The 27,216-nt window shown below is 34.3% G+C and overlaps 1 protein-coding gene across 3 annotated transcripts in view; it reads left to right on the top strand.

Moving 5' to 3' along the window:
• Positions 1–2,501: 2,501 nt before the first annotated feature.
• The window catches only part of CCDC141 (coiled-coil domain containing 141), a 57,687-nt gene continuing 32,972 nt past the window's right edge, over positions 2,502–27,216 (top strand). For all 3 annotated transcript variants that reach the window (XM_040703816.2, XM_025152525.3, XM_040703824.2), the window contains exons 1-11: positions 2,502–2,744; positions 4,311–4,433; positions 10,516–10,707; positions 12,364–12,472; positions 12,720–12,973; positions 15,039–15,158; positions 15,517–15,711; positions 19,936–20,099; positions 23,637–23,778; positions 25,346–25,465; positions 26,057–26,248. In XM_040703816.2, coding sequence (XP_040559750.1) covers positions 2,643–2,744; positions 4,311–4,433; positions 10,516–10,707; positions 12,364–12,472; positions 12,720–12,973; positions 15,039–15,158; positions 15,517–15,711; positions 19,936–20,099; positions 23,637–23,778; positions 25,346–25,465; positions 26,057–26,248 — 1,713 coding nt within the window. In that variant the 5' untranslated portion in view covers positions 2,502–2,642. The remainder of the gene's footprint in view (positions 2,745–4,310; positions 4,434–10,515; positions 10,708–12,363; positions 12,473–12,719; positions 12,974–15,038; positions 15,159–15,516; positions 15,712–19,935; positions 20,100–23,636; positions 23,779–25,345; positions 25,466–26,056; positions 26,249–27,216) is intronic.

Consider the following 27,216-nt stretch of genomic DNA (forward strand, 5'->3'; position numbering starts at 1 on the left):
TGCTAAGACCCCGTGGTGAAAATGAAATCAGTTTTATCATATTAATCTTTCCAATTCTTTTTATAAACAGTTGTTATGGATAATACCTGACATTATTTACACTACAGACTTCTCTTTTTCCGCCCCTGCGTTCTTGAGATGGTTTTATGAGTTCTGTTGTTCAGTTATTTGTGGACATATCATTGTTATTTGTGGACAGCCGGTGGATGTTACAGTTTGTTGTCATTCTTGTCTTTGAAGGCACAGCAGTAGCAAGGGAAAAACATTTCTGTCTTCTAATACAGATAAACTGCCTAATTTTGGCTTCAAGAAGGATTTTTATTTGTTTGCTTTGGAGAAACAGACAGCAGGTACATATGCAAGACTGACAAAGACATGCTTGTAAAATTTTGTTTCCCTGGGCACAGCTGAAGTGCACTGTAATGCCATGTCAGATTTCTCAACGTTTTCTATTACAATTGTGCTGTAAGATCCTTTCAGATTCCTTGCTACATTTTCTCTGCCTTACACTGATTCTCTTTCTTGTATGCGTAGCTTGAGCCAAATCAATAGAATGTCTATGCATTTATTAGATGTTTTGAATAATTTGTCTCTGTTGATGCTAAACTTGATTATGATCTGCTTCTTGAGAGAGATTTATCTATGATTTCTAGCTGTCACCACTACACAATATGCTTCCTCATTTAACCTGAGTGAAAAAAGGCTCTTGACTACTCTGAGACAAGGGGATGGCCCAACCTGTGCCACTGAAATGCACTGTTCAAGTGTGCTTGTCTGAAAACAAAACTTGATGACACACTTAAATGTAATACTAAAATTGACTTGCAGTTCTTTTTATGAAGCTAATTAGAGGTTAGGATGTTTTTTCCAATCAATTTTTCTAACATACACATTCTTATTGTTCTTAGTCTTCCCCACAGTGTGAAAAGCCTGAAGTCTCTGTCTTACGGAATTTTTTTTTTTTGAGAAATCTGGACTATTTATGGGTTTTATACAAGGGACCTACCTTCCATTCAATCAAAATAGAAGTCTCTATTCAGTTTTAGCTGTTAAGACTTCTTCCTGACTTCTACAGTTCAATTTTTGTGTGGCTATGAAATTTTATACATTTTTTTTTAAGCCACACCTCGAACACGAATACTCATAAGTCTCATGAGTATCTCTATAATGCTTCTTTCAGTGGTAGAGGTTCTCTAGCCTCTCACAGATGTTACAAGTTTTGGAAAACTGAACTCTATTTCTTCCTTTGAAGGCTGGTTGAGGGTTCCTGGTTCTGTTTTGACACCAAGGATGTGAAAATTGTTCTGATTTGCCAAGCCCACTTAGTTCAGCACAAACCACTACAACGCAGTTCTGTATACCCTGATCCAAGTTTGTGGTTTGAAGATAAAGCTCAGATTCAGACTTTAATTCTCCACTAATTGGAGGGGGGAAACAATAGACAAACAAATAAACCAAAAACAAGCAGATCTTGACATATTAGTTCAAATTCCCTGCAACTACCCTAAATTTCTTCCAGTTCAAGATACTTTGTAATTTTTTTGCAGACCTTGGTGGCTGTTCTAGCCTGCAGTTAGCAAATCTAATTTAGACAAAAATGTCTCTGAGCATCACATACTTCTAAGCAAATGAAGCAAGCAGGTGCTTAGAGGGGAGTTATATGTACAGTTTATTGGGTGGACTTGTGTTGCCTGAGTGACCTGCCAACCCAAACACTGATGTTGCTTTCTCAGCTGTTCTGTGGAAGGAAACCTAGCAGCTGCTGTCTTATACTGTAGGCTGCTCGTGGCATGCTCCGTGCTTCTGGCAAAAGATTCAGTATGTTAAACCAACGCTATGGTTCAAATGTGCTTATTAATTTACCCTCACTAACTAAAAAGCTTAAGTGGAGTGCAACCTTTAAAAATTATTTAAGAGGTTTTCCTTCCTCTGATTTAGAACAAAAATAAAGACTGCCGAAACAATATTCAGTTGAAGCAAAGATGAATTATTTTAACCTCAGGAAGAAACAAAGCACTTCTTAGGAATTCACACAGAGCTCTGACTTTCCTTTTTTGTTATTATGGTCACTGTACATTTAAATATTTTGGATTAAAATTCCGCTGTCTGTTTTGGTTCAGCATCTGACTTATGTACACATGTTCATCCTGTTTAAGTGGTCTGGCTCAGTGGAATACCAGCAAACAATTAAAAAAAAAATTACTTGCAGCATGCGAACATTTAGACTGTACAGTTGCATGCTTTGAAACTTCAGAATATCAGCTTGATCTGTATGGCCTTGGTGTTAAAATGGTTTCTAGCTGTTTTAATTTAAGAAACCTTTTTCTTTTGGTTATCCAGCGTGGGATGATGTTCGTGGAAGCAAGCTTTCACACTTCGGATGGTGACAAAAAGAACAGGCAGCTTAATGCTACCAAACTAGGGGTGTGTCAAATCTCTCTCTCTCAAGAATGATAAACTCAATGGAGCCGTCTATTTTTAACCTCCTGTGCTTTCCTTTTGGCGGAGTAATCAGTGTTAGCTGAGCTCTCTCACTGAATGAATCCAAGCAACCCTGCTTGTTGCTTTCTGAAATGAAGGGCAGACTTTGTATGAGCCTTTCTAAGTCTGCTTTAATGTATGAAGTTCCGCTTTGAAACACCATGTCAAATGAAGCCGGTTTGGAGCAGAAGCTTTCTACAACAACCCTCAGTTCGGTTGCTGTTCAGGCCGGGAACGCCAGTATTGTTATAGCTGTGCTGAAGGTAAGGCAGCAAATGCTGGCACATCTGTTATAAACTCTCTCCTACTCAGTGGTTGCTGCTTCTATTAAATATTCTGCACTAATGAATAGTTAGCATACAACGATAAAGCAGGGTAATTTAGTTAATATCTAATGGAGATTATTCCTCCCTTTGTTTCTGTTCACAATTTTTATTTTTTATTAGAGGCAAAGAATTCCTCTGTTTAAAGAGTCACAGATAATTGCAGAGTGCCATGTAAATGTATTAATAAGCATGAATGTTACCTTTGGAGGAGACTCGAATGCAAGTAGAATTATTTTAAAACTAAGGTTGTTTGTTTTGTAAGATTATTGCTACCAACCTCACAAATGCAGATCGTGTACGTCTATTTAGGATAATATGCTTGAAAATAGTGCCTGAAACTGATAATGAATGGTTACTTTTGAAAGTTGTGAATTCGTATTACCGTGTGTTCTCGTAGAAGTTCTTGTGTGTGTATATAGCTTTACTTTTGAGCACCTGAAGGCCTGTTTGTGAGCTGGAATCTGCACCCAGAATTTGCATAACATTTGGCACGTGGAATAAGGCTGGATGCCTAAGGGATGCCTGGGTACTGCATCCAAGCTGGGATTTTTTGGCAGTTTGATTCTTTGTTCTCCAGACAACTTGTAAAGTACCCTGCCTTCAACCCCTGGAGTTCTTCTGTAATGCAGAATGAGGTGATAACGTGCCAAGGATGTCACCGAGTTAGAGTGATTATTCAGGATGGGATTACTTCAATTGTGGCAGTAGTAAATCTTCTGTCCTCTGTTCTTACGCTTCCCAGGAGCCTCCATCTGCTGCCACGAGACAGTAGTTTTGCTACAGAGACGCTGAAGTTTATTTTGAAATGTTCATTTTATGCCTTGTGTGCTGTAGGTTCCTTGTCCTATAGCCCTAACTGGCATCACTGCTTTGTTCCTTGTCACCATCCTCTTTAACTTGCATTTCTCATGCTGTAGCAGTTCTGCAGCATATCAAGGAAAGGGTAGTGTTTTGGGGTGCTGTCACTCTTTCTTTCTTTCTGCATCCTCCAGGACAGCACGAGAGTTGGCTGTTGGGTTCCTTTTCCAACAGTTATTAATTGCTCCCATAGGTTCTTTGTGCAACCTCTCTATATGCTCGGCACAAATTGTGTTGGACCTGTGTGCTAGAAGTAAAATTTGGGATTAATTACTGCATCTGAAGAAAAATTTGTTCCTCCTTCCTCCACAAATTTCCTTAACTATTTACGCAGTCTTCAGCTGAAATGGGAGACGAATTGGAGAAACCTTTTTGGTTTATTATTGTTAACTTAATTTTTGTAGGCAAAACTAAAATCCCAGCAGTCTGGGTGAGTCTAGAGCCTGCCATTATATGATACCTGCTTCAAATGAAGTCAGGTTTGTATTCTAACCTCTGTCTCTTCGTTCTACTGCTGAGTATATGACTATGGGTTGCTGTTATCCTGTGACCACAGAAAGTATGTGTGAACTGAGAGTCTGTGTGAGTAAATAACATAAGGAAAGTTTGCTTTTTCTGAAGCCTGTAATGGTTTACTTATTACAGTGTGGAAAATGGGTGAAGCTTCAGCTGGCTGAATCAACACCAAATTTATTAGAAATTGGCAGCAATCAAGATGAAACCAGAAAACTGCTACAAGATCATGAACTCCTCCTCACTAAACTTAAGGTAAGACCTGGTAAAGCAACACAAAAGTATACTGAGTCATTGTAGTTCAGATGTAACAGTTGACATAGGTGCGTGGGATTCCTGTTGTGCTGATAGTTTGCTCCACACAGAAAATATAGTTTTATGTCTGTCAGTGTAGCAGATCAAATTTAAGCCTCTGCACTGAAAAAATATGCTGAGTGATAAATATTATTTTCTGAAAACTGTAGCAAAGATGCTGTATTTTTTCCACTTTACTGTCAAGTGAAAAATTCCTTAAAGTCTTCAGTAACTGCTAAATGTCGTGTAACACCACATTTCTTAATTTATTCTCCAATGGTGTGAAAAGTTTGATTAGTATTTAATAACAATTGTAAACACAACCAAGCGCTTTGTAAACTGTGAACTAGATATTTGAGGCATGTTTACATTGAATATTAATTGAAGTATGTTACGGTAAAAATGAAACTGCAGCATGGGATATTACTTGTCTTGAAATCAGAAGATTTCAGCTGATTAACAGAGTTAAAATGGCATTTTTGAGAGCAGAATCTTGACACAGTGATGTATTTACATGGGAAAGTTTAATACCATATATAGAGAATATAATTTAATACAGTATACAGTATGGAATTTGTATAATATGAAGGAAAATAGTACCCAGGAAGAAAATACAGGGAAAAAAAAAAAAAAAACTTGATCACTAAAAACCCAATCACTAAATAACACAGAGAGTGGTTCTACTGTCTTTGCTTGTGCAAGTGCCTCATCTTTATTGCCATCTAACACTGGCATTCTTGGAACAAGGTACTGTATTCTGTTTGAACAACTCAGAATGAGCTGAATTCTTTGCTCAGTGACAATGTGAAGAAGCTGGTTTGTTTTCTAATTGTGGAAAAAAAGAAATGGAGTGGGAAAGAAAAACAAAAGTTCTTATAAGTATTTATTATAGTATTTTTTTTTCTCTGCTAAACATTTGGCCACAAATATGCATAAATTATGTGATAATAGATGAGAGGTGGTAATGTTTTGGTCTTCAACAACTGTGGAGATAAAAATTTAATTCATTATGAGAGTATAAAAAAGTATTTAGACAGGAATTTAGTATTTGGACAGGAAAGATGACTGAAATTGCTTTTGTTAGAAGGTATCTAGATGGTTTTGATGGTGTCCAGTAATTCTATATGGCCTTTTCCTCTTGCTGAATAATATAATTTCATAAATTTTAGCAATAGTAAATTGTACAAATGCATGAAAAACGTACAAGGTGCCTTATCCAATGCAGCTTTTCATTCTTTCATATAGACTACAAATTATTATATTGATAGAGTGAGTTGGAACAGGTTAGTCAATCAGTGGTAGTTTATGGCAGTTTATAACTTGTGTACTTTTGCTGTTAATTAGGAATGCATTATAAATAGTCTAAAAAGGATAAAGATGAAGCTAAGGTCTTGTACTCCAGTACAGCTACCCCTCCTACATTTCTGTAGAGCAAATGAGAAATCTTATTAGAGCATTATGCTTCTGAAAATGAAAGTATCCATCAGAGATGTCATAGAGTCATAGAACGGCCTGGGTTGAAAAGGACCACAATGATCATCTAGTTTCAACCCCCCTGCTACGTGCAGGGTCGCCAGCCACCAGACCAGGCTGCCCAGAGCCACATCCAGCCTGGCCTTGAATGCATCCAGGGATGGGACATCCACAACCTTTCTGGGCAACCTGTTCCAGTGTGTTTCACAACCCTCTGTGTTTAAAAGCAAACAAACAAAAAAAAACCCAAAACAAAATCAAACTTCCCCCTGAAATTCAAAATAGAAAATATCTTGCGTCTAATGTTATTAGAAGATAATTTCTGGGATACTTGACCTTGCTGTCAGGTAGAAATATATTGTCTTTATTCCATGTTATACAGGAAGATCATTCTGGTTGTCATTCTTTTTCATTTTAACTTTGTTAGTCTCATTTCAGTATATGAGTTTTCTAAGTTACATTCATGATATTCAAGTCAAATTCTTTTTCAGTTTTGTAAATTGAAGTTTTGCAGATGTAAGGAAGGATTAAATTTGGCACAGTGACCTGTAATCAGTTTATAGTACTTCTGGTGCTCCAGGAAAGGGAATGTAATCCAACTCACAGCTCCAGAGATCTATTATTGACTCAGCAGTGTTAACATGTGTCTTAAAAAAAAAAAAAAAAAAAAAAAAAAAAACCATCCAAAAAACCCACATACACAAAAAGAGAAACAGAAAACCACCTCTGAATAACCAGTTTGACACACAGATTTACAGGTGGTACTTTAAAGTATATTCAGAGCAGACCTGATGAATTAATAAGTTTTAAAATATTTATTTTCTGCTTTTGACGATCAGAATGATTGAGATAAAATTGAAACTTGTACTTTACTGGGACATAAGGGGGGGGAGGGTGGGGAACATATCCAGAATTAGTAGGAAGTACTCTGTACTATCTATCGCTTTCACGTTCCATTTGATTTGGGAGCAGAGAACTTTCTACTTAAATTGAAAAGCAGAATAACACTTTTGAAAAGGTCTTAATTTCAAAAGTTTATGGGTTGAGAGAGATTTCATTTATAGGTGTGATTTTGATACCTTTTCTAGTGAAAATTATTTCTTTTTGTTAAATTGACGTGCTGACTGGTAGCAGCCAAAGAGTTCAAGTTATTTTGCTGCTTAAATCACTGTTGCTAAGTATTGCTCAATTGCTTATTTTTATTCATTGATATTTAATTGATCAGGAAAGCTTGTATATGCTTGACATTTCCTTTAGGCAAACATAAAGGCTTATTTTCCTTTGGAGATAAATGTGTCAGTTGTACCCATTAAAGAGAGAGAGGTTCATTTGTAACCATTTAATACATTTCACATGTATAGACGCTGCTGACCCTTATGCATTCGTTGTGAACTGAAATAAAATGTCATGTTTGTGCAAGGTTAAGAATAAAGGTAAATGTTCTCAGTTTTGGAACAGGAACCCTTTCTCTTTGTGATTTGACCCTTCAGTATTTGTCAGTCTCCATAATTCCGTAGTTTCCAGTGGAATCTCTACCTGGAAATCAGATGCTGTCTCATTTCAGTCTCCCAGTACTAATGCGTTCTGGGTCATTAAAAAAGTATGTGTGCTTCCTTTGCTATGGTTTTGGTTATGATGATGTTAAAATCCTCACTAAGACAAACAACAGCATTCTTGCTTTGTCTCCAGAGTTCTGTTTTTTATCACGGAGTTGTCTGTGGAAGGAATCTTCCATAGCAGGAATAAATCCAAGCTTCGTTTTAAAACCGATGTTGTTATTAATTTGGCTCATTTAGATTCCTGCTAATTAATTTGTTTACTTCAATTCACAGAGCATAAATTCCCAAGCAGTCATTCGTATGCTAATATCCATGGGAAACAATTCAAAAAATTATATACTTCAATGAGCAATGATATAATGGGTGTGGGGGTTTTTAGTTCTTTTTTTAAAGTAATTACTTGATATCTTTGAGTTAGAGTAAAAATAGACTCATAATGATTATTTTTCAATAAATTTGTTATGGAATAAATGATTTGTTAAAGTCATCTGCACTATTTACACGTAATTATTAAGGTGCCTGGCTATGTAATTAGCTGCAAAGTTCAATTGTTTTTTATCATATGACAGATGTTATTTTGCAAATGATTTAAAAAAAAAAAACAATAGGGTGGAGAAGTAAGGATTCAATAAACACTTTTTTCAGTTCTTTTTTTTTCAATCTTAGGATTTTGAGATGCAAAAAAGTAAGGAAGTTTAGGAATAATGAGATTAGTGCTACCTACCAAATTTTGACGGTATCTTTGTGTTTATTTCATTCATCTTCTATCATGATGTTTCTTTTATTCTACAACAAATGCTGGTTTAGCAAGGACTAAAGTGGGATGGATTTAGAAATCTTTGTTTATATGCTGTTACTTTCCCTGCCCCATTTCCCTCTTTGGTTTTTAAGCATCCCTAATTCTGACAGATTTTTTTTTCTTCTGTGTCCTGAGAAACAAACCAAACTTGCTTTAAATCTATGGGCAAGATTAATTCAACGCAGATAGTACATAGTATTTAAGACTTAGGCTTTATCTTATTCTTCAGGTTGAACAAAGAGCAAACGTTCTGTTGACTCTGAAGAGATTTTGTATATATTTAGTAAAATTCAGCCATATGTGGACAGCCCAATTTTCTAGCTTTGACAGCATGATAGCAATTGACAAATAACGATGCAAACCAGTGAAAGGAAAAGCAATAAAGATTTCAAAGAATTGTCTTGAAGACTGCAGTGAAAGATCATTTTTCATTTAAAATCTTCATGAGCTCAGTTCCTTAACTGACCAATATCATTGCTTTGAAGCTGGTTTTTATATTTTATTTAATGATATAACCATAAAATCTCTGTCATTTAAAAATTATAATGAGTCAGTGCTGTTATTTGTTTTTTCTAATAATAATCATTTTTCTGGTGGGGGAAAAAAAAACCTTTGGTTTACATCATCAGATATATTTTTTTCTTGAGTAAAAGATGACTGCATTACTTTGGAGTAGACTTGGAAGGCCAACTGCTTTTCCTGGTCTGACTCTTATCGTGGTATAATGGAAATATAAAGCAGTTGCTATCAATAGGTACATTAGTATGGCCAGCACCCATCGTTTTGAAAATGTATGAATTAGATTTCCATTAAAATATACTATAGGTAGCATTTGGGGGATTTGATCTTTTCTTTTATAGTATAAGGCAATCAGGGCAGAGATTCAACAGAACAAAAAAATCTAGATTCACTGAAGGAGTAGAAAGCATCACTGCCTGTTTCTGGGATGCAGAAAATTGTGTATGTGTTTTTCTCTAAAGCATTGGATTTTGATTGGGTTTATCACCAACGATAAGTGTATGTTCACGCTGCTGCTTTTCTATATAATTCATTTTCTATATAATAACAATGGCTTTTCTGTATAATTCAGATGGGTTTGTTTTATGCCTGTTATGCCATTGCAGTTTTCCTGACATTTCTTTCACATATCAGGTTTCAGTAAAGCCAAGAAAAATTTCAACTTTTTTCCTCGGTTATCTGTGTGTAAAGATAATTTAAAGTAATTTCACTCTACTTCTATCAGTGCAGGAATTAAAATCCCTTAGTTTATTATTACTATACTAACAGTACTGCTTTTTGAGGGAAATAATGAGTCTCTTCCAGCTAAGAATTTGAACTGCCAGAATAATTTCAAGCTTTCCAGTTTTATCTCTAGTAGTCTCTATGTCGTGAGAGTAATTTATCATGGGTTTGAACTTGTCTAATATAGGCTTATTTTTCCATTACATATTTATCTGATAACATCTGTAAGAACAGCAGATATTGATACTTTATATCGTGTCTAGGATGAAGATCTGAGGCAGGAGGGGAAAAAAGGAGTATGCAACAAATACTCATCAATTTTCTTGATATTGAAGACTTTAATGTAAGCTGAAATTGGCCTAGCAGTTATGTTTGTCACGATGACATTATTAAAGGGAATGAAGCACAAAATAATTATTGTCTTGACAATAGAATATTTATTATTTGGTGTCCAGCTTTGGCAGTGCAGCAAGCTCTACTTGAGACATTGCCTGTAACTTGTTTCTTTTGGAAAATACATCAATGTGATCACACTACACTTTTTCTGGATAATATTGAAATCATCAGAGACTAAAAAACTTCTAAAGCTTTGCATTTTTTTTTTGTTTTTCCCTATGATGTCAAAAGAATATGATGACATGAAAGAAGATCCTGACTATCTGCATTTCTTCTGCTTTCAGGAAGACCTATGTTCAAATACATGTGAAAGACTTTGAATCTAAATTTTAGACGTAGCATTATAACCTTAACACTTCCTTTTAAATGAGATTTCATAAAACATTTGCCTCTGAAATGCAGGAGAAATTCAGAAACTGGCAGTGAAACATGCTACTACAGTCACAAGGAGCTAGAAATAGAGCACGCAAGTAAGAGACTTGTGGATAATTTCAGATCTACTGAAAAACTATCCTGATACCAGCATAGTGTTTTGGGTTCAGTTTACAGATTTTTTTTTTTTTTTTCTTCTCAGGCTTTGGAAGATAAGGTGTGGGACCTGCTGCATGAAGCAGACAAGGCTGCCGAGGAGAACAAGGAGAAGAGTCAAGTGTATGATGCCATGGCAGAGACGCTTGGGGATGCGTGGGATACCCTCATCATTATGTTAGAGAAGAGACAGGCACTTCTGGAACTTACTATGGTGTTCTTTGAAAATGCTCTGGAGGTGTGTATTTAAATCAAATGATTCTTAATTGGAATCCTCCCACATCTTACCTGATCTCTTTTCGCTGTATTTCCACTCTGTTATACTTGATATAGATGGTTATTGCATTCCTAGAAATTGAACTGCTTAAGAAAACTATATTATCTTGATGCATCTTTCTTTTTTCTCCTTCTGCTTAGATTAGGATGAAATGGAACAAAAGTATGTAGGCTCTAAGAGTAATAATAATTGTGGTGTTTCCGAAATTTGTACTTGACAGAAAAGTGACAGTGAAAAACATAACTGGACAAAAACCTAAAACATGTAATTCCGTGGATGTGTTCCTGTGTTTCTTTCATTCATTATGATTCAAATTATTCAGAATTAAGAGTTAAATTCTCAGATGCCTTTGTTAATGTTTAGTAATGATTAGAAACTGAAGGTTTTATACTGTACCGTGCATATGGTTACTGTAATTATGCTTGCGAATGAAACATTAGCATAACCTGACAGTCCTTTACTCAAGACTTCTCTGTCCAGATATCTATGTGGAGTCAGATTTCAAAATTTTATTGTTATCCTTTTCCCCTGTTCTTTGTGGCTCTTATCCTGACTCATCTATATACAAGGAGCTAAAGCAGAGTTATACTGTGTTTCTCCCTGCCTTCAATTATCTCCACATTGCTGGAACTTAAATAGTCTAATAAATCCCTCTGATAATTTTTTGTCAACAATGGCTAAGGGCCATGTATTAAATTAAAGAAGCAAACATTCTACTGCTGTCTGTCCTAAGAGCTCGAAGGGAAAATCTGTAAGATCAACAATTGGGTTACTAATTGTTGTGTCCTGGCTATGTGTAATTATACAAAGAAATATCTGGTGGCATATGTAGCTCTATAAAATTCTATATCAGCAGAGGTTGACTTGGTGCAGCCCAAATCCCTGAGGGGATGGCTGAATTGTCCCTGTAACATCCTTATATAATTAAAGCAAAATGCAGCAGCTGGAGCATGATACAGATCATATCCATTATATTTAGATGAAAGGAAGAAATGCAATATTGCTTTAAATAGGAATCACTCAAACTTCTTATGGGAGGTTTTTCTTTAAGTGACAACTGGCGATAATGGAAATCTTTGTTACATTGTGATGGAACACAAACATTATCTCAAGGGTACTCTGTAATGATGCCTGGTGGATTTTTTTCATAGCATACAGATCAAGAGAGGAAAATCTGGAAAATTAGAAATGGTAGAAAAAGCCAAGAGCTTACTTTTAATTTTCCCTAATTTCATTGTTGGTTTCAACATCTTTCATTACATTGAAATATGAGTATGAGCTATGTTGGTTTCTTCACTTTTGAAAAGGAGCTATTCAATCAATAAGGATGGGCTAAGATGCAGAATATGTCTAGATTGTCTGAGGTACTCATAGAAAGTGACAGACTAGTTTCAGAATACGACAAATGAATTTTGGGTCCTCTCAATCAGTGAGAACTACAATAGAAAGGGCACTGAGAGTCTGTAGCTATAAGTCAGTAAGAATGCCCTTTTTCCAAGAACTTACAATGAATTTGCCCTATAATAAAGATTAAATTCTTGCGGAAAAGATTATGATCTAGTTCTATGAAAGACAATTTTACTGTGCTTCCTGCCACACTTTGTTTTTCTAATGCAGTTTGCTGTTAAAATTGACCAAGTTGAAGATTTCTTGAAAAATGCTCAAGAATTTGACAATATTGATAATTTAAGAGAACTCCTTCTTCAACAGGAGCATCATACAAAAGGTATAGTATTCTCCTGACAGGGTGTGATTATGTTCTGATTCTTTCAAGGATTATTTTGCTTCCTTCATGTATTTTTTTTATCCCTTAGCGTATTTTTTTTTATCTTCAGCAAAATATGAAAGTTTTATTTTTAAATAATATTAAAATAATATATAATATTAGAATTATAATAACAGTACTAGATTTACAAATTATATGGTGTTCTTGGGTTGTTTTTTCTTCCACCTATCAATTTCTATTCTTACAGAGCTCTTGGAAAAGTCACTTGCACTTTTGAACAAAAGCCATGAACTAACTGAATTCATCGAAGAATTCAAACGTGAGGGACCAAACGCAAATACTGAGGTGATTCAGGGAGCCCAGAGCAGCTGCTTGAAAATTGACAGCCTCCTTGAACTGCTACAGGACAGACGAAGACAACTGGACAGATCTCTGAAGCACCAGCGCCAAGGTCTGGAGCAGGTTCTGCAGATTTGTCTGTGGCATCAACAAGAGAACCAGGTAAGGTGCATCATAGTAAGGGAAGTCACAGTAACAGTAAAATAACTATTCCGCACACTGTTTCACAATAGACTATTACAGAAAGGGAACTTAATTATTTATTGATCCAATATCTCAAAGCCATTTTTGTTTGAGATTCCAACTTTCAAATATTTTTTATTTGTCCTAATTTGGGTGTGGTTGAAAATACTGTGCAATGAATTTTCCTTGTGGATGTCTCTTTCTCCTGCTAGGTAGGTATAGAAACTGGTATCTGCTGGCAAGTTTTCTGATCATCAGGAGAGAAAGACACGATAGTTAACCACCTGTTAGATCCTACCTGCATCCAGGCTGAGGATAATCGACACTAGAAGAGACAAATTCAAATAGGATTAATATCATGCTTATTGGAATATAATGTTTGGCCTTTGCATAGAGTCAAGCCTGGTGTAATGCCGGCATTGTGGGCAAATAATATATTCATTTTTAAATGCAAACTCTGGGAAATTAACTTTTAGAGACTTTATGCAAAATTTATCCCTCTGGTCTCCAAGATGTTCTGTGTATATTTGAGTGCTGGCAGAAATTCAAAGCCTCTCAGTGGTTTGAAATGTATTTTAGTCTCTATACTTGAACTGAAGTATTGATGTCAAATGATACTACATATGTAAAAACAGCATATTGAACTCCCATTGACATTAATGAGAGTTCACGGGATACAAAGAAAGAGTACTGGAGATGAGCTTTGCTGTATATATGAGTGGATTTTTGCTCTTTATACCTCTGTTTTTGAGTGCATAATTATCTTTGCATAATGCGGAAGTCTGCATTAAAAAACAAACAAGCAAAAAAAAAACCAAAACACCCAAACAGATGTAAAGATCATGACATATTACCTGCTTCTAAAAATGCAGCACCTTCCTTTAATCTCTAGTTGGAATGTGATAATCTTATAAGTATGATTATAAAATGTTTCTTTATCGGTATTTTTAATATAGGAACATGCAATTATTTTTCTTTTAAAGAAGGATGTCTGACCTTCCTCTTGGAAATTATCAGCAGCCTATTTTCTGATAATCTGTATCATTAATGGAGATCAGAGACAGATTGGGCTATTTTGTGCATAATTAATTATCTTTGGAAGATTTAGGAATGTAATTTTTCTCTACGTACCCAATCATGCATATGTGAGAAAACTGAAACTAAGATTGGTCCCTGGTAGCATCAAGGTAAGAGCTGAGTAAAATTCAGAAGACAGGTGAGTATACTCACATTGGTTATCCAGACAGATTTATAGGAGACACTGTTGCTGTAAGTCACAAAACTTTTATTTTTATTAAAGACAGTTTAGCTGACTGAAAAAGTCAGTAGTACAGTGAATTAAAGGGTGTCATCACATCTTACCTAAGTAAATGCAGGAAATTCTTTTTCCCTTGTAATCTTTCCATAGCAAATTAGTATGTTTATGGTCTTAATTGTACAAAAATATTTTTATATATTGTGATATAGAAATGTTCTGCTGTTTCTTCCCTTGAAAGCATATTTCTGTTATTAAAAATGGAGATTTTAACAACTGATAACAATTATGTTCAAAGCCAAATGTGTAAGTGCACATACGAGAGGAGAAATCCATAGCAGTAGCTAATGCACCAACACTGATGGAGAGAATAGTCTAAATGTGTCCTACATCTGCTCATGGTGCACTTTGTTGATTTTTTCCGATAGCTGTACACATCATAGTGTTGCAGTAGCTCGAATGAATGAATAGCTAAAATGTGAACATGGTCATTTAATGCATTAAAATGTTGTCTGAAGTTCCTCCACGAATATATTTTTGTCTGTGTTTTGTTACATATATTTCAATAGGTGTTTATTTTCATTGTGATCCTTCTATTCTGCATTTATTAATATTAAGGTAATACAAATGTAAATATTTGATTAAAGGCATGAACATTAGACATGAAAAATGAAAGGAGTGTAAATTAAGAGTTTTTGTAGATGAAGTTATCTTCTACATATCCTAAAGGGTGGACAGACACTTCTCAAATCCTTCACTGGCTGATAATCCTTTATATTATTTATGTAGGTAACATCCTGGTACAAGAAAAACATCAGAGATTATATTCACAAGCAAAACCTGGGCTCATCGTTATTGGAAAATGAAGAGCTACTTAAAGAGCATAAAGAAATGGAAGTCAGATTAAAAGTAAGAAATAAGATAATTGATCAGTGAATTAAGTTTAAAAAAGAATAGGAACACGTGAACTCAAGCATTAACTGTGTGAGCAGATACCCAGTATGTGTACATAAGGTGAATGCGTCTGTGTGTCTGAGATAGTGACTCCTCCTGCCTGTGAAACTCTGTCAAGGAATATGAGATGCCACTGCTGATCACTGTTCTGAAACACCATTTGTGAGAAATTTGTCCTGGAAGAAATAGCTTCAAAAGGTTATACATTTGAGGGCTGTAAATGCAATACATGTTTTCCAGTATTTATATGACTATTGTGAAGGTATACTGCTTTCCTTTTTCCAATTGATTAAAATTGAACTTTTCCTATTAGGAATGGAGCTCCACTGTGGAACAACTAGAGGCTGAAGCGGTTAAGATCTTGCTGTCAGAAGACTATACAGAAAAAGAACACTTAAATCTTTCAAGTCAGAAAATCCATCTGTTGCGAGGAGAAGTGTGTTGCCATATGGAAGAGAGGAAAGCCTTATTACAAGAGGCCAATGACTTTTTTAATACAGCTGGCAAGGTAGGTAAAAAGCTAAGCCTGTAATACTGTGATCCTACGAACATTAGTGTGCTCTTTTGGACTGATAGATTTGGGATTTTGCAAAACAATTTTGAATGGAAAATTGCCACATAATGTAAAACCCTATCTAAAATGTTAAATCTTTTTTCAGTTTTACAATAAACCTATTCTTCACACGTACATTCATCTGGTAGTATTAATAACGCAAATTGGACTCAAACTTTTTAATTCGAAACTCTTCTAACTGATTTTCTATTTTATGATGGCTAAAAAGCAAGTGGTCTGTAATTTTTAAAGCATGTTGTTTCAAGATCTTTTATTAAAGGCTTTATAGAGCAGATCATTTCCAGGGGAAACTGCAACAACAAATTAGTATATCTATTACATGTGTTGAGAAAATAACCTTGATTTTGCCTGTACCAATTTTAGTTTTGAGCACCAGGTGGGGCTGTAAGCATTGCTCTTTTAACCTGTGATAATGTTCCTTCAGATGTTTTGTTTAAACAACGTGGAAACAATATTTAGGATTGAAATTATTTACTGATCTTTGAAGTGAGACATCTTTTATTCCAGTAAGTCTGATCTTTATTGATCTCATTTACAGTGAGGAAACTGAGAGGGGCATTTGTTAACAGGACCAAACCTGTTGGTGACAGTAATCCCCCACTAGTGTAGATGAGGGGCTAAGTAAATTTATGTTTATGTCTGTGAAAACAAAGGTTTTTTTTTTAGAGTACAGGCCCGTGCTTGGCAGATGTACCTATCCAAAACAGCACTAGCTCTTGTGTGTCTTCTCAGCACACCATTACGTGTGTAAGAACAAATAAAACAAGACTTTCTCCTTTTGTACATCAAAAATGAACTGCTGCAGATCACAAAAGAGGCATTTTCAATTGTTCTGAAAAAACCTTGAAATTTTGGGCACAACTTGAAGAAAATGCATTGTAGATTTTGTATCTCTCATTGATTTTTAAAACATGGAGAAAAATAAAACACGTACTGCTTCTCAGGTAGCTTAAAAGCATAATACTTGCATTGTGTTTGTGGTTTTTAAGTTGTGGTGTGCATTTGCCTCCATTTTGGCCAGGTCCTTGGCTCTTTCCTGATCTTTGACACTCTTTGGTAGGCTTTTGCTAAGCTTTCCTTTAATTATCAATCAATTTCTCTGTCTGTGTGGTTATCTTCAGTTTGATTTTCTGCACTGAAATCTGTGCGTAGCTATTTTCTCTTGGGAAATTATACCTGAAATAGAAAGACATTGCTTTGGGAAGGCAAAAGCTTGAGAACATTTACCTGGTCAGCTTTAAGTAAATAAGGATTTACTGAGTCCATTATGTTTGCACAGTCACGTTTCTAGTTATGAGGAGTATCCCACGCTTGGGCACACGCGTTACTTCAGAATGGAACTTCTGATTTAGAACTCCAGGCCAAATATATTTCTAACTATAGATACTGATTTTGTTCCTCCAAAGTGCAGTCCAAAGTAATAATAAAAAAAATCTTTTGAGATGCTATGAATAGTAACTAGCTTCAAAGAAAACATGCAGGAGGAACTATAAAGCTGGAGTACTTTCTGCATGGAGCCAAGGGGAGTGGAATACACATCTGACTGACCTAATGAAACGTATTCTGTTTAAGCTTCTAGATGCAGGTATGCATCACAAGTAGAGGTGGTTTTACTTTCTTTCTGTCTTGGTAATTAGTAAAGCATAAGAAACTACAGAGAAACAATTGAAGAGGCATGGGATTTTGAAAGTAAGGCAAATATGTGAAGCCAGATGTCAGTAGAGAAGCAAAGGGATATACAAAGGTACTATATTATATCCTTTTATTTGCCCTAAAATATCTCAAAACTGTGATAGGTGGCTGAAGAATATATTTATATACATATACATATTAAAAATAGAGACAAAATTTAGTGTATGTGTTTTGTACATATGCAGCCACCAAAATGGACTGGGAAATGTGAATGGCATGATTGATGTATGTGTATTTATTTATTTTTAGTTGCATGAATTAAAATGGATCCCAACTATGGAAAATGATCAAGGTAACAATTAAGCAGGAAGGCTGAAGAGAGAAAGTAGTTCTTTCAAAAAGACATCTGGATTTATTACATGGTGGTTTTTTGTTTTTTTTTAGTGAAAGGAAATACCCAAAGTGGTCCAGGAAAGAGGGCTATTATTTTGGCTTGTAGGAATTACACTCCTGTTATCTTCAGCACATTGATGCTCATTTTTTTAATTACAGCTTTTAAGGCTTTCATTATCTGTAACTTTATATTCCAGAATGAGAATTTAAAAAAAAAAAATACTACCATTACTGTTAAGCATATTGATCATTTATTATAACTCTTCTGCATCTGCAGATTATATATTATATGTGAATATGTAAATTGCAAAATACATTTGTTGTCAACTATTCAAGTCAATGACAATTTCTTAAAAAAAATAATTTATGCTCTTGTACCACAATTTCAGGCAGAGTTGATGCTTTTTTCATATTGTTGTCTATGCTATTCGTTAATTATCTATTACAAAAGAGCTACATACATATGCTAATCTTGAAAAGAGAGAGATGGAGGCAGAAGGATATCTGTGTGCACTGTTTAATGTTGATTTAGTTGAGCTGTTGAAAGTCTGGATTAGGACATGGTATTGCTTTTCTGTGCAGACCAGGAGAGGGTGCAAGACTGCCAATGAGTGCTGCAGCTGCTATGAAGAAAGTCAATCAAGATGAAGTCTTGCTCTCGCTTGCAAGTGAAATTGAACATGGGGAATCATAAATCTTTATTTGTGATAGCAGCCTTAGGTTGATCTAAGTAGTAACAGTACTGAGAAGGAAGGCAGTGCAAACCATGGAAGTTTTCTATTGTCCTTGGAGATGCAGATTGAACATAGAAAGCATTCAGTTATGTTTAGGAAGAGAACCTACTGAGAACACACAATTTTTTTTCCTTCATCTTCTAATATATTCTTGACCAGTTGCCATTCTGCTCAAGTTGCTCTTTGATAAACATGTAAAATATGCCTTAAGATTTCATTTGAAATTTCCACATTGCTCTGCAAGACTAAAGACAGTTTCTTACATTTGCTGTCTACCTAGTTAATTGTGAAGTAGTAGTACTTATTGTAATAACTTTGCACATCATGTTTTCTTTATTTTTCTTCAATTCTGTTGTGTTAGATTTCAGTTGTCTGAACTCTCTCAAACATCTACCCTTGCTATTTTGAGTCAGTGATAAAGGCTTCATTCTCAGCTGCTGAGTTTTTAGTTTACATGTAATGTGCTAGACCAGGCTGGATCATATTGTCCCTTGTGAATCTCATTGAATTTTTATTTTTCAACTTCTTATTCAATTCAGCATTCACTAAATTCTAGATCTGTTTCAGACTATCAATCTATAAAATTATTCATTGGATTTAAGTTTAGAGTATGAAATAATACAGTTTTTCAAAGTCAGAATTGAAGTTTCATTGGTGATTTCCTTTTAAATACATATATTGTGTAGTACATGTTATATACATCTTTTTTTATTTTAAGTAAATGTGCATGTTAAATGGGAAATCAATACTATTAAGTGTTGTCAGCTGCCTTGCGTTGTTTATGTCTACAAGCTATTCTGGTGTTTAAAGCCATAAAATCTATGTAAGAGGATACGGTGTTACTGCTAGGATTCTAATTACGCGTTGTAGGCTTAGGTTCATTTCTGTTTTACTAAAATCACTATTTAGTGGCTTTAATAATGGACTATTGAACTGCTGTCTTTTCTGCCTTTTGCAGCAGAATACTTTTGTCACTTTCCTCTTGTTGAATGAGAAACTTCTTGCTTAAAATGAAAACAGAATAGGCAATATAAGAAAACAATGGTAAAGGCACGTAAGAGTGTGCTTCCACAGAGTGCTAACACTGTCAGTTGTATTACTGTTGCTGTTTTGGTTCTCCTTCAGATTCCTGATAATTGCTGAAAATGGAGTAGGTTTAATTCAAACTAAACATGATTTTATATGTTTTCATAATTGTATTAATTTTTGTTGAATTATGTTTTCTTCTGTGGAAACTAAGTCAAAACTGCACCCTAAGTTAAAAACGTGTTGCCCTAAAGAATGGGAAAACTGAAGAACTGAGAAATATTATTTGACCTTTGATCATCTGTTTATATAAGTGCATATGTGGACATGTTTAAATAGAAATATTGACAAAAGTTGTATTTTTTTTTTTCAGGCACTTGATGCTCTTGAGAATTACCTTAAAATCTTTAACTCAGAAGGCTTAAGTTTGCCTGTCCTGTCAATGAAGTATGATGAATTAAAGGAAGAAATTAAAGGCTGCACAGCAAGTACTTTGCAAAAAGGACAAACTTTAATTAATAAAGCAGATTCTCACAGGTATTCCCCTCATTTTTCATGTTTGCTGCGTTGCCCCATACCTACCTCTTGCTTTAGAACTGCACTAGTTAAAATCGTTTATTTACAGCCACTGAAGTCAATTAAGCAGATGTGATTCTAAATGACAGTTTCAGCCATATCTTGCTTGTTGATATTTAAACGATCCAGTCTCTAATGAAAATCTTTGAAAATACCACATGCTACTTTTAAAAGCTGTGTCAAATAGCAGAACTGGTAAGTTAGGACATTTGGAAACAGTGGTCTAGTTAACTGTTTGAAGAAATATACATATGTTAATCAAAATAAAATGTCAGCTGATATGAATAGTTCCCATGGCCCAATGCAATCCTTTTAGATGTTTTGAAACTCGCTCTTATGGTAGCTATAATGGGATTTGATGTGAGACAGCAGTGTAGGTGTTAAGCAAAATGCAGAAAGTATGGAAGTTTCTCTGCTCAGTAGTGCTAATCCATGCATCAAATCACTTTTTTCTTCTTTTGTTAATTACAGCACATTTTATGTTTGTTTTCACACTGATGTAAATCATAACTTTGTTTAAAATCAGTTCCAGTGGTTTAGTATCTCCTACTTCTCAGGTTTGTGCAATGAGAAATAATGATCATTTATGCTAATAAGCTCTTCTGCAAAGAGCAGATGTTCATGAGTGATGGCTATCTAGTGGTCAGCTAGACAGATCTACCTTCCCATTAAATGCTTATGTTGCTTAATTATTCTCAAACTTTGGACAGACTTCAATGCAGCAACTGAGATTCTGAATATGACTTGGCAAAAAAAAAAAAAAAGTACATAATCTCCTGTCATTCTCGAAGCAATTGTCTTAAACTTTGCATAATGATTGAATAGAAAAGAGCAGTGCGATAGTAAGATATCAATATATGTCAAGAAGATGGGGATGAATTTGTCAAAACTATCCCATGTCAGTAGCTCCTAGTAAAATTCGGTAAGAAAAGACAATGCCACAGGCAGATCTCCTGTGTGCCACAGTGTTGCTCAAGATATTCTATAAATAAATAAGGAAAGTACGATTTCTGCCTGAAGTCATAATTTAAACATAAGGACAAAGATTAAGAACTAAAGTAATGATTATCTAACAAAGGAAGGTGAAACCTTAATGTCAACAGCATAATTTTACTAGAAAATTATTTATTTTACTACTTCTGAAGAACAGTAAAAATATATAATTCTCAAATACTTTAAACATCTTGTTGCATCATATACACTTGCTTTCTTAAAACTGAACTTAATATTATGGCTTTTCTATTTTTCTCTGCTGTCTTCAGACTTCATGGCCTAAATATAATGAGTTTGCCATTTATTTCTATGAGTAATGCTAGTTTGTTTGTACAGATGGAATACTTTACATGCCTAGGTATGAGCTTGAAGATTACAATCATGGTATGATTTATGTTGGCAAGGTACTATGGAGATCATTTAGTGCAATTTCTTACTCAAAACCTCCAGCTTAAGTCAAATTGCTCACAGGCAAAGTTCGAATATCTCCAAGGATGGGGATTTCACATTCTCTTGTACAGTCTATTCTGGTAGTAAGCACTGCGTGTATGAGATGCATGTTTTACTTGTCTCTAGCCAAGACTAGTAATAACTGACACAACGAGTTATGTTAGCAAATGTGGTGTTTATATTCCAGAACACTAATTTCCCCCAGAAAGAGTAATGTTCTGTAAAAGGGAAGAGAGCCCTCTGTTCTTTTCATGTATAAACAGTGTGGTATCCTTAAATATTGGCCAGTGATTAACCAAATGGAATAATAAATTTTGTATGAACAGCTAAAGGTCCAAGGAGGAAGATGTGTCCTGTTTTCTGTCCACATATCAAGACTAAAATCTGGCTACTAGTTTTTCATTATTGCTCAAATCACTGGTAGTCATAACTGACTTCACAATCTTCCTATTTCCTACATAGCAATGACTGGAAAACCTGAGGAATACGGCTGTTCCCATTTGAAGGCAGTGAAACATCTGGACCTGAAAAATTTTAGCTTTGTCGTAGGATAAACAAGAAAACAATAAAACAATAAAATATATAGCTGTTAAGTGTTTGTCATCTGGTGGAATTCTTGATCCAGAAGGCAGTCAGAAGAATTTGGTGTGGAATTCGAAAACAGATTCCAGGTCCTTGAAGCACTAGTTGGAGCACAGTAATTTTAGAGTTGCTTTATCTTATACCGTAAAGGGTAAGATACTGCATCTTCTGCTACTTTGACAACTACTGGTATTCAAAGACAGACCAGAGTTTCCATTTTTACACAAGATATATTTATTAATGTTTAACGTTAAATTTAATGTTATTAGCTGTTTAACATGGCTCTAGTAGTTTATTATTTAAAAAGTCTGATAATGATACACTAACATCCAGGGAGGTCTTAAGGCTAGTGACACTGACTCTAACCTGAAGTCCAACTCATAGTATAAATGAAGAAATATGGTGTTACTTCTGCATTACTTTCAAATCCTCTTAAAGTGCATTACGGCCTTATACTAAAATATAGTCCAAGTAAATTAAAATACTGAAAATACTCACACTGGAATAGGATTGGAATGGGATAGAAGGCAGTACTTGCAGACCTAGAATATTTCAAATAAAAATACTGGTAAATCTGATTTTTGAGCTCATATGTTTTTGAATTAAAACCAGCTAGAAAATTTAGGAATGCAGCAAAAAAGTATATTTAATACAACTGAGTCCTATCTGAAGCCAGCAGAACAAAGAAAGAAACCTTAAATAAGTATCTGCATTAAAGTAAGTTTATGATGGAACTAAACAAACAAAAATGTATTTTGAATGTTCATCTAACAAGAAATTCCCATGATGGTTAAATTTCAGTAGTAAATCAGTTGATTTCTGGTTTTCAAAACTTCATATCTTAGTTACATGCAGTAAGCTCTTCACAATTTGAAGAGTACTGCCTCAAACATCAGACTGTGAATTGCTTACCTGATGCTAAATGTTTTAAATAACAAGATGAGCAATTGTTTTGTCAACTGATATCTTTTTCTTCCTCCTGTTAAAGTGGTATCTTCAAAGAAATGTTGGCTTACAATTTGTGGCATTCTTCTCCTACTGTAAAAAAACCTGAAGTTCCAAAGAAAACATTCTTTTTATGACAGAAATGATACGCTATGTATTTTTACTCTTTTCTAGGACCTTTCTATTTGTGGTCTCAGTTTCTAGATAGCTTTTAGGTAGTATTACTAACATCACTGGAACTATTTATGAAATAAAGCATTTCTCATTGGATCAGGGTATAGAGCATGTGAGTATAACTTCCAATGATTTGGTTGGAGGTGTAATTCCTGTTTACTACTTGTTATCAATTTTGGCGTTCATTTTAATATTTCTCTTGGTTATTTTTCTTTTCTTATAAGGGTTCCAGCTTAAAATTATCATGAAATCTTTTGTCATGCAAATCAACAGGGAGTTTGTTTGCTTAATCATTAAAAGCCTGCTTGCTGAGCAAAGCTGAGAAATACTAACAGTTACACTTATCCATTTTAGCTCTTGGGTAATAGGGATTCAGAAAATGATGGAGAATGTTAACGAAAAAGAGGATCAACTAATCAGACAGTGTCCACATGACAAAGAACTCATGTTGAAGAAGCAACAACAGACTTCCTCACTTGAACATCATCTAAATAAGGTACTTGGTAACATGCCTTCATGCTATTGTATTCACAACCAGTGCATTGCATTTCCATCATTTAACTATGTGAATATTAAACTTGACTCAATTACAGATAGCACGCTGGTTTGTTAGAGAGTATGCTTCTGTAGTTAAAATGCTGAATGCTGTTATCAGAAGGAATGAACATAAATCTGTACTGAAAAATGCAAATTTTTTTCCATGAGAACATTTTACCAACTATCTTTATTAAAGCTTAGATAATGAGCCATTAAAATTCATTCTTTTGGAAAAGAAGAGAGCAATTCTTATGCAGGACTGGGACCCACATACAAGTTGGCTATACTGTTTCTCTCTTTGTTTTCATCTGCAGCATAATGAAATAGAGTTATGGAAAAATTGAGGGTTAATAAGCATGGTGACTGTGAAGTGCAGCAAATTTCCAGTTAGACTGGAAGAGAGTGGATTCTGCTCACTAAAATAATTCTTTTAATTCATAACAATATGCTTTGAGGAGTCAACAGCCTTCTTTAAGATGTTAAATATTTTTTAGTACTGCAGACCTTTCTAATGATTTGTCAGAGATGAAATAGACACATGACTCCTAAATAAGGCTCCATATGTAAGTTAAAACTAAGACCAAACAGCAATAAAAACAAAACACTATTTTTTTAACAAGATTTGTATGAAGAAAATCCCGGAGTGTAGAAAATAATTTTTTAAAACAAGTAATGAGATTTGATGGCTGCATAATTAAGTCTGTAATCTGATATTTCATAATATTTGCATGATGCTTGTAATGAACAATTCTGAATCAAATGAGAAAACAATTTGAAATAACTTAGTCCTTTAGAACGTGCTTTCCATACAAGTGGCCTCGTATATTAGAACACAGTGAAAATACTGTTGAATGTAGCTGAAAGTAAAAGAAATGCTGATATCTGCAGTAGGTCTTGCAGGGGTGATATTAGCAGCATATCAGGAATATTTAGCTAAAGCTTCAATAACGAAGGTAGTTCTTAGTAAAAAAGTAAATCTTAATTTTTCCAAAAGTTTAGTACTGCAGTTTGTTTCCAGTCTTCCATTAGAAAACATTTTGGAGTTTTGAGTCCTAATATGTTATTATTTGTCATATGGAACTGTGCTCATTGTTACATTGCTCCTGACCAAAACACTTTAAAGAAGCTTTAAACGTGCTTTCTGGGAAAAAAAGAAAAAAAAAAATTATCTGTGTGGTGCTTTTGGAAAATGGATCATAATAAAAGTATTTATGATGATATAGACAGATTTTAATACAGTTGTCTTATTGAATTAACAAGATTGGAAAGACTGGAATACCTGGGACAAAGAAAAGAGCTGCCAGTGAAATGAGAGCAGATGGGAATGTTTTCTTCCATTTGACTGTACTGTTAGGTGTGAAATAGTAGAACTTCATTCTTAATTTCTCTGACTGTACAAAGCAGAGAATTTAAACAGTACCAGATAAGTGCTACTTTTCTTTTTTCAATGTAAAACAATTTCCTATACTTGTCTACATACATCTTGTCTTGTAAACTAACTATATTAATAATACTTTCAAATATAGGTATCACAGTCAATTAAAAAAATCACCTTGATGCTTGCAGTTGATGTAGAGATTGGTTCCCATCTGTCTGAGTCAGAAAGAATTTTGAACGAACACCTTGAGCTGGCTAATCAAATAAAGGTAAAAGCAAACAAACAAAAAACAAAACAAAGCAAGTTGTCAGATTTATTAACGTTAAATATTTTTAGAAACAATGCAAACAACTACAGCAGTAGACTTATGAAGACCCAGTCACTCTAGAGTTGATGCAGAGTTCTTTAAAAAGAAATAACTATCAAACAGAAGCTGCTAAGAGGAAGTTATACTCAGAAAATCAGGCTATACTTTTTATGAATGGTAATGTATTGGTCTGGGTTGGCTGTGTTCCACTGTGGAACACCTTTTATTGTTTTCGTTCATGCTTTGTGAAGTTGCTAACTTCATCTGTATACTGACATTTCTGTTCCTTTCCAATCTTAATGGCTACTTTCAATGACATATACAGTTCTTAGAGTTAAAATGTTACAAGACAGAAATGGTTTATTTCAGAACATAATGGGGACATTATGAGCTCTTAACTAATTGAATTATTTATTATATTTATAATAAAAATTTATTATAATTGAATACAGGAAAAAAAAATGATGCTAGTGAAAATTAACCATGTGTTATCAGTATCCACAAATGCTTTGTAGTTATTATACATTTTGTTCTACAATTGTACCTTGAAAGGAAACTTCGTGTGAACTGGCAGAAGCTGAAGGAATCATCAAAGACATGAAAGAGTTTGAACCTGAGCAAGTAGCAGCTTTTAATAGCAAAACTGACTTCTTGAATGAAGAACTGAAAAAAGCTGAAAGAAATATTAGTACAAAAATAGAAATTCTATCAACTTATGTGGCCTTTTTAAAGTCTTCATTGGAGGTACAGACTTCCTACTTATTCCGTTTAAATGGTGAAAACTCTTGTCAGCAGAAACATTTGTTTTATTTTAGATAAGACAAATCCTATAAGTGGTGTGCCACAGTAGCACTACAAGTATTTATAAGCTTCTTTATGCTTTAAAGGAGATCTGTAGCATCTGGGCAAGTGGCCCTGATCATTGAACTTTCATCACCGTAATAATTAGTCTGTGTACAGTTTTTCTAATGATTTAAATCACCATCATAGGAAGTATTATAATTTTTTGTTTTCTCTCATGTGCATGCTCTATCTTGGTCTCTCATTAGACACATAATAAAAATTGAGTGATTGTTTTCATATTTCTTAAATATTTCTCATAATTATCCTATATGTTGTTATAGGTATTTATAAAAATCTGTGTTTCTACTGAAGTGCTAATTTGTCTGAATGGATTTAAAAGTGAAAGATATAATCCATGCAATAATAACACAATTCTGTGTTAGTGATGCTCAAGGCAATTAATTTTTATTTTGGTGTAATGTTTGTTTTAATATTCTACAATGCTGTTGTTCCTTTAGAAAGAAATTGACAATGGAATAGAATCTATCAGATAAAAATAGCAATAATACTTATTTGATACCTTGAGTTTAAATTGTCAGTAAACTACATCACATTTGCTACTAATTAATGCTAATACAATTTACTTGATATTGAATAGATATTTGAAAATAATTGCTTTAGTATGCTGGTATATAACACACGTAAACATCTGTGACAGAAATTACTGATGTCTGCTTTTCATCTATTGGTTTACAGATTACATAAAACATTGAATGTTGTTTAGTATTTTAATAGGTCTTTGGGAGGGAGTTAGATTTTAAAATCTGTAAACGACTCAATATAGCCTGAATTTTATCTTCAATTTTATATACCTTCTGATTATAGCAACTGAATTTGTGATTTAAAAAAAAAATATGTTCATTTTCTAT

Source organism: Gallus gallus, chromosome 7, assembly GCF_016699485.2.
Source record: "Gallus gallus isolate bGalGal1 chromosome 7, bGalGal1.mat.broiler.GRCg7b, whole genome shotgun sequence".
In the NCBI taxonomy this organism is placed as follows: domain Eukaryota; kingdom Metazoa; phylum Chordata; class Aves; order Galliformes; family Phasianidae; genus Gallus; species Gallus gallus.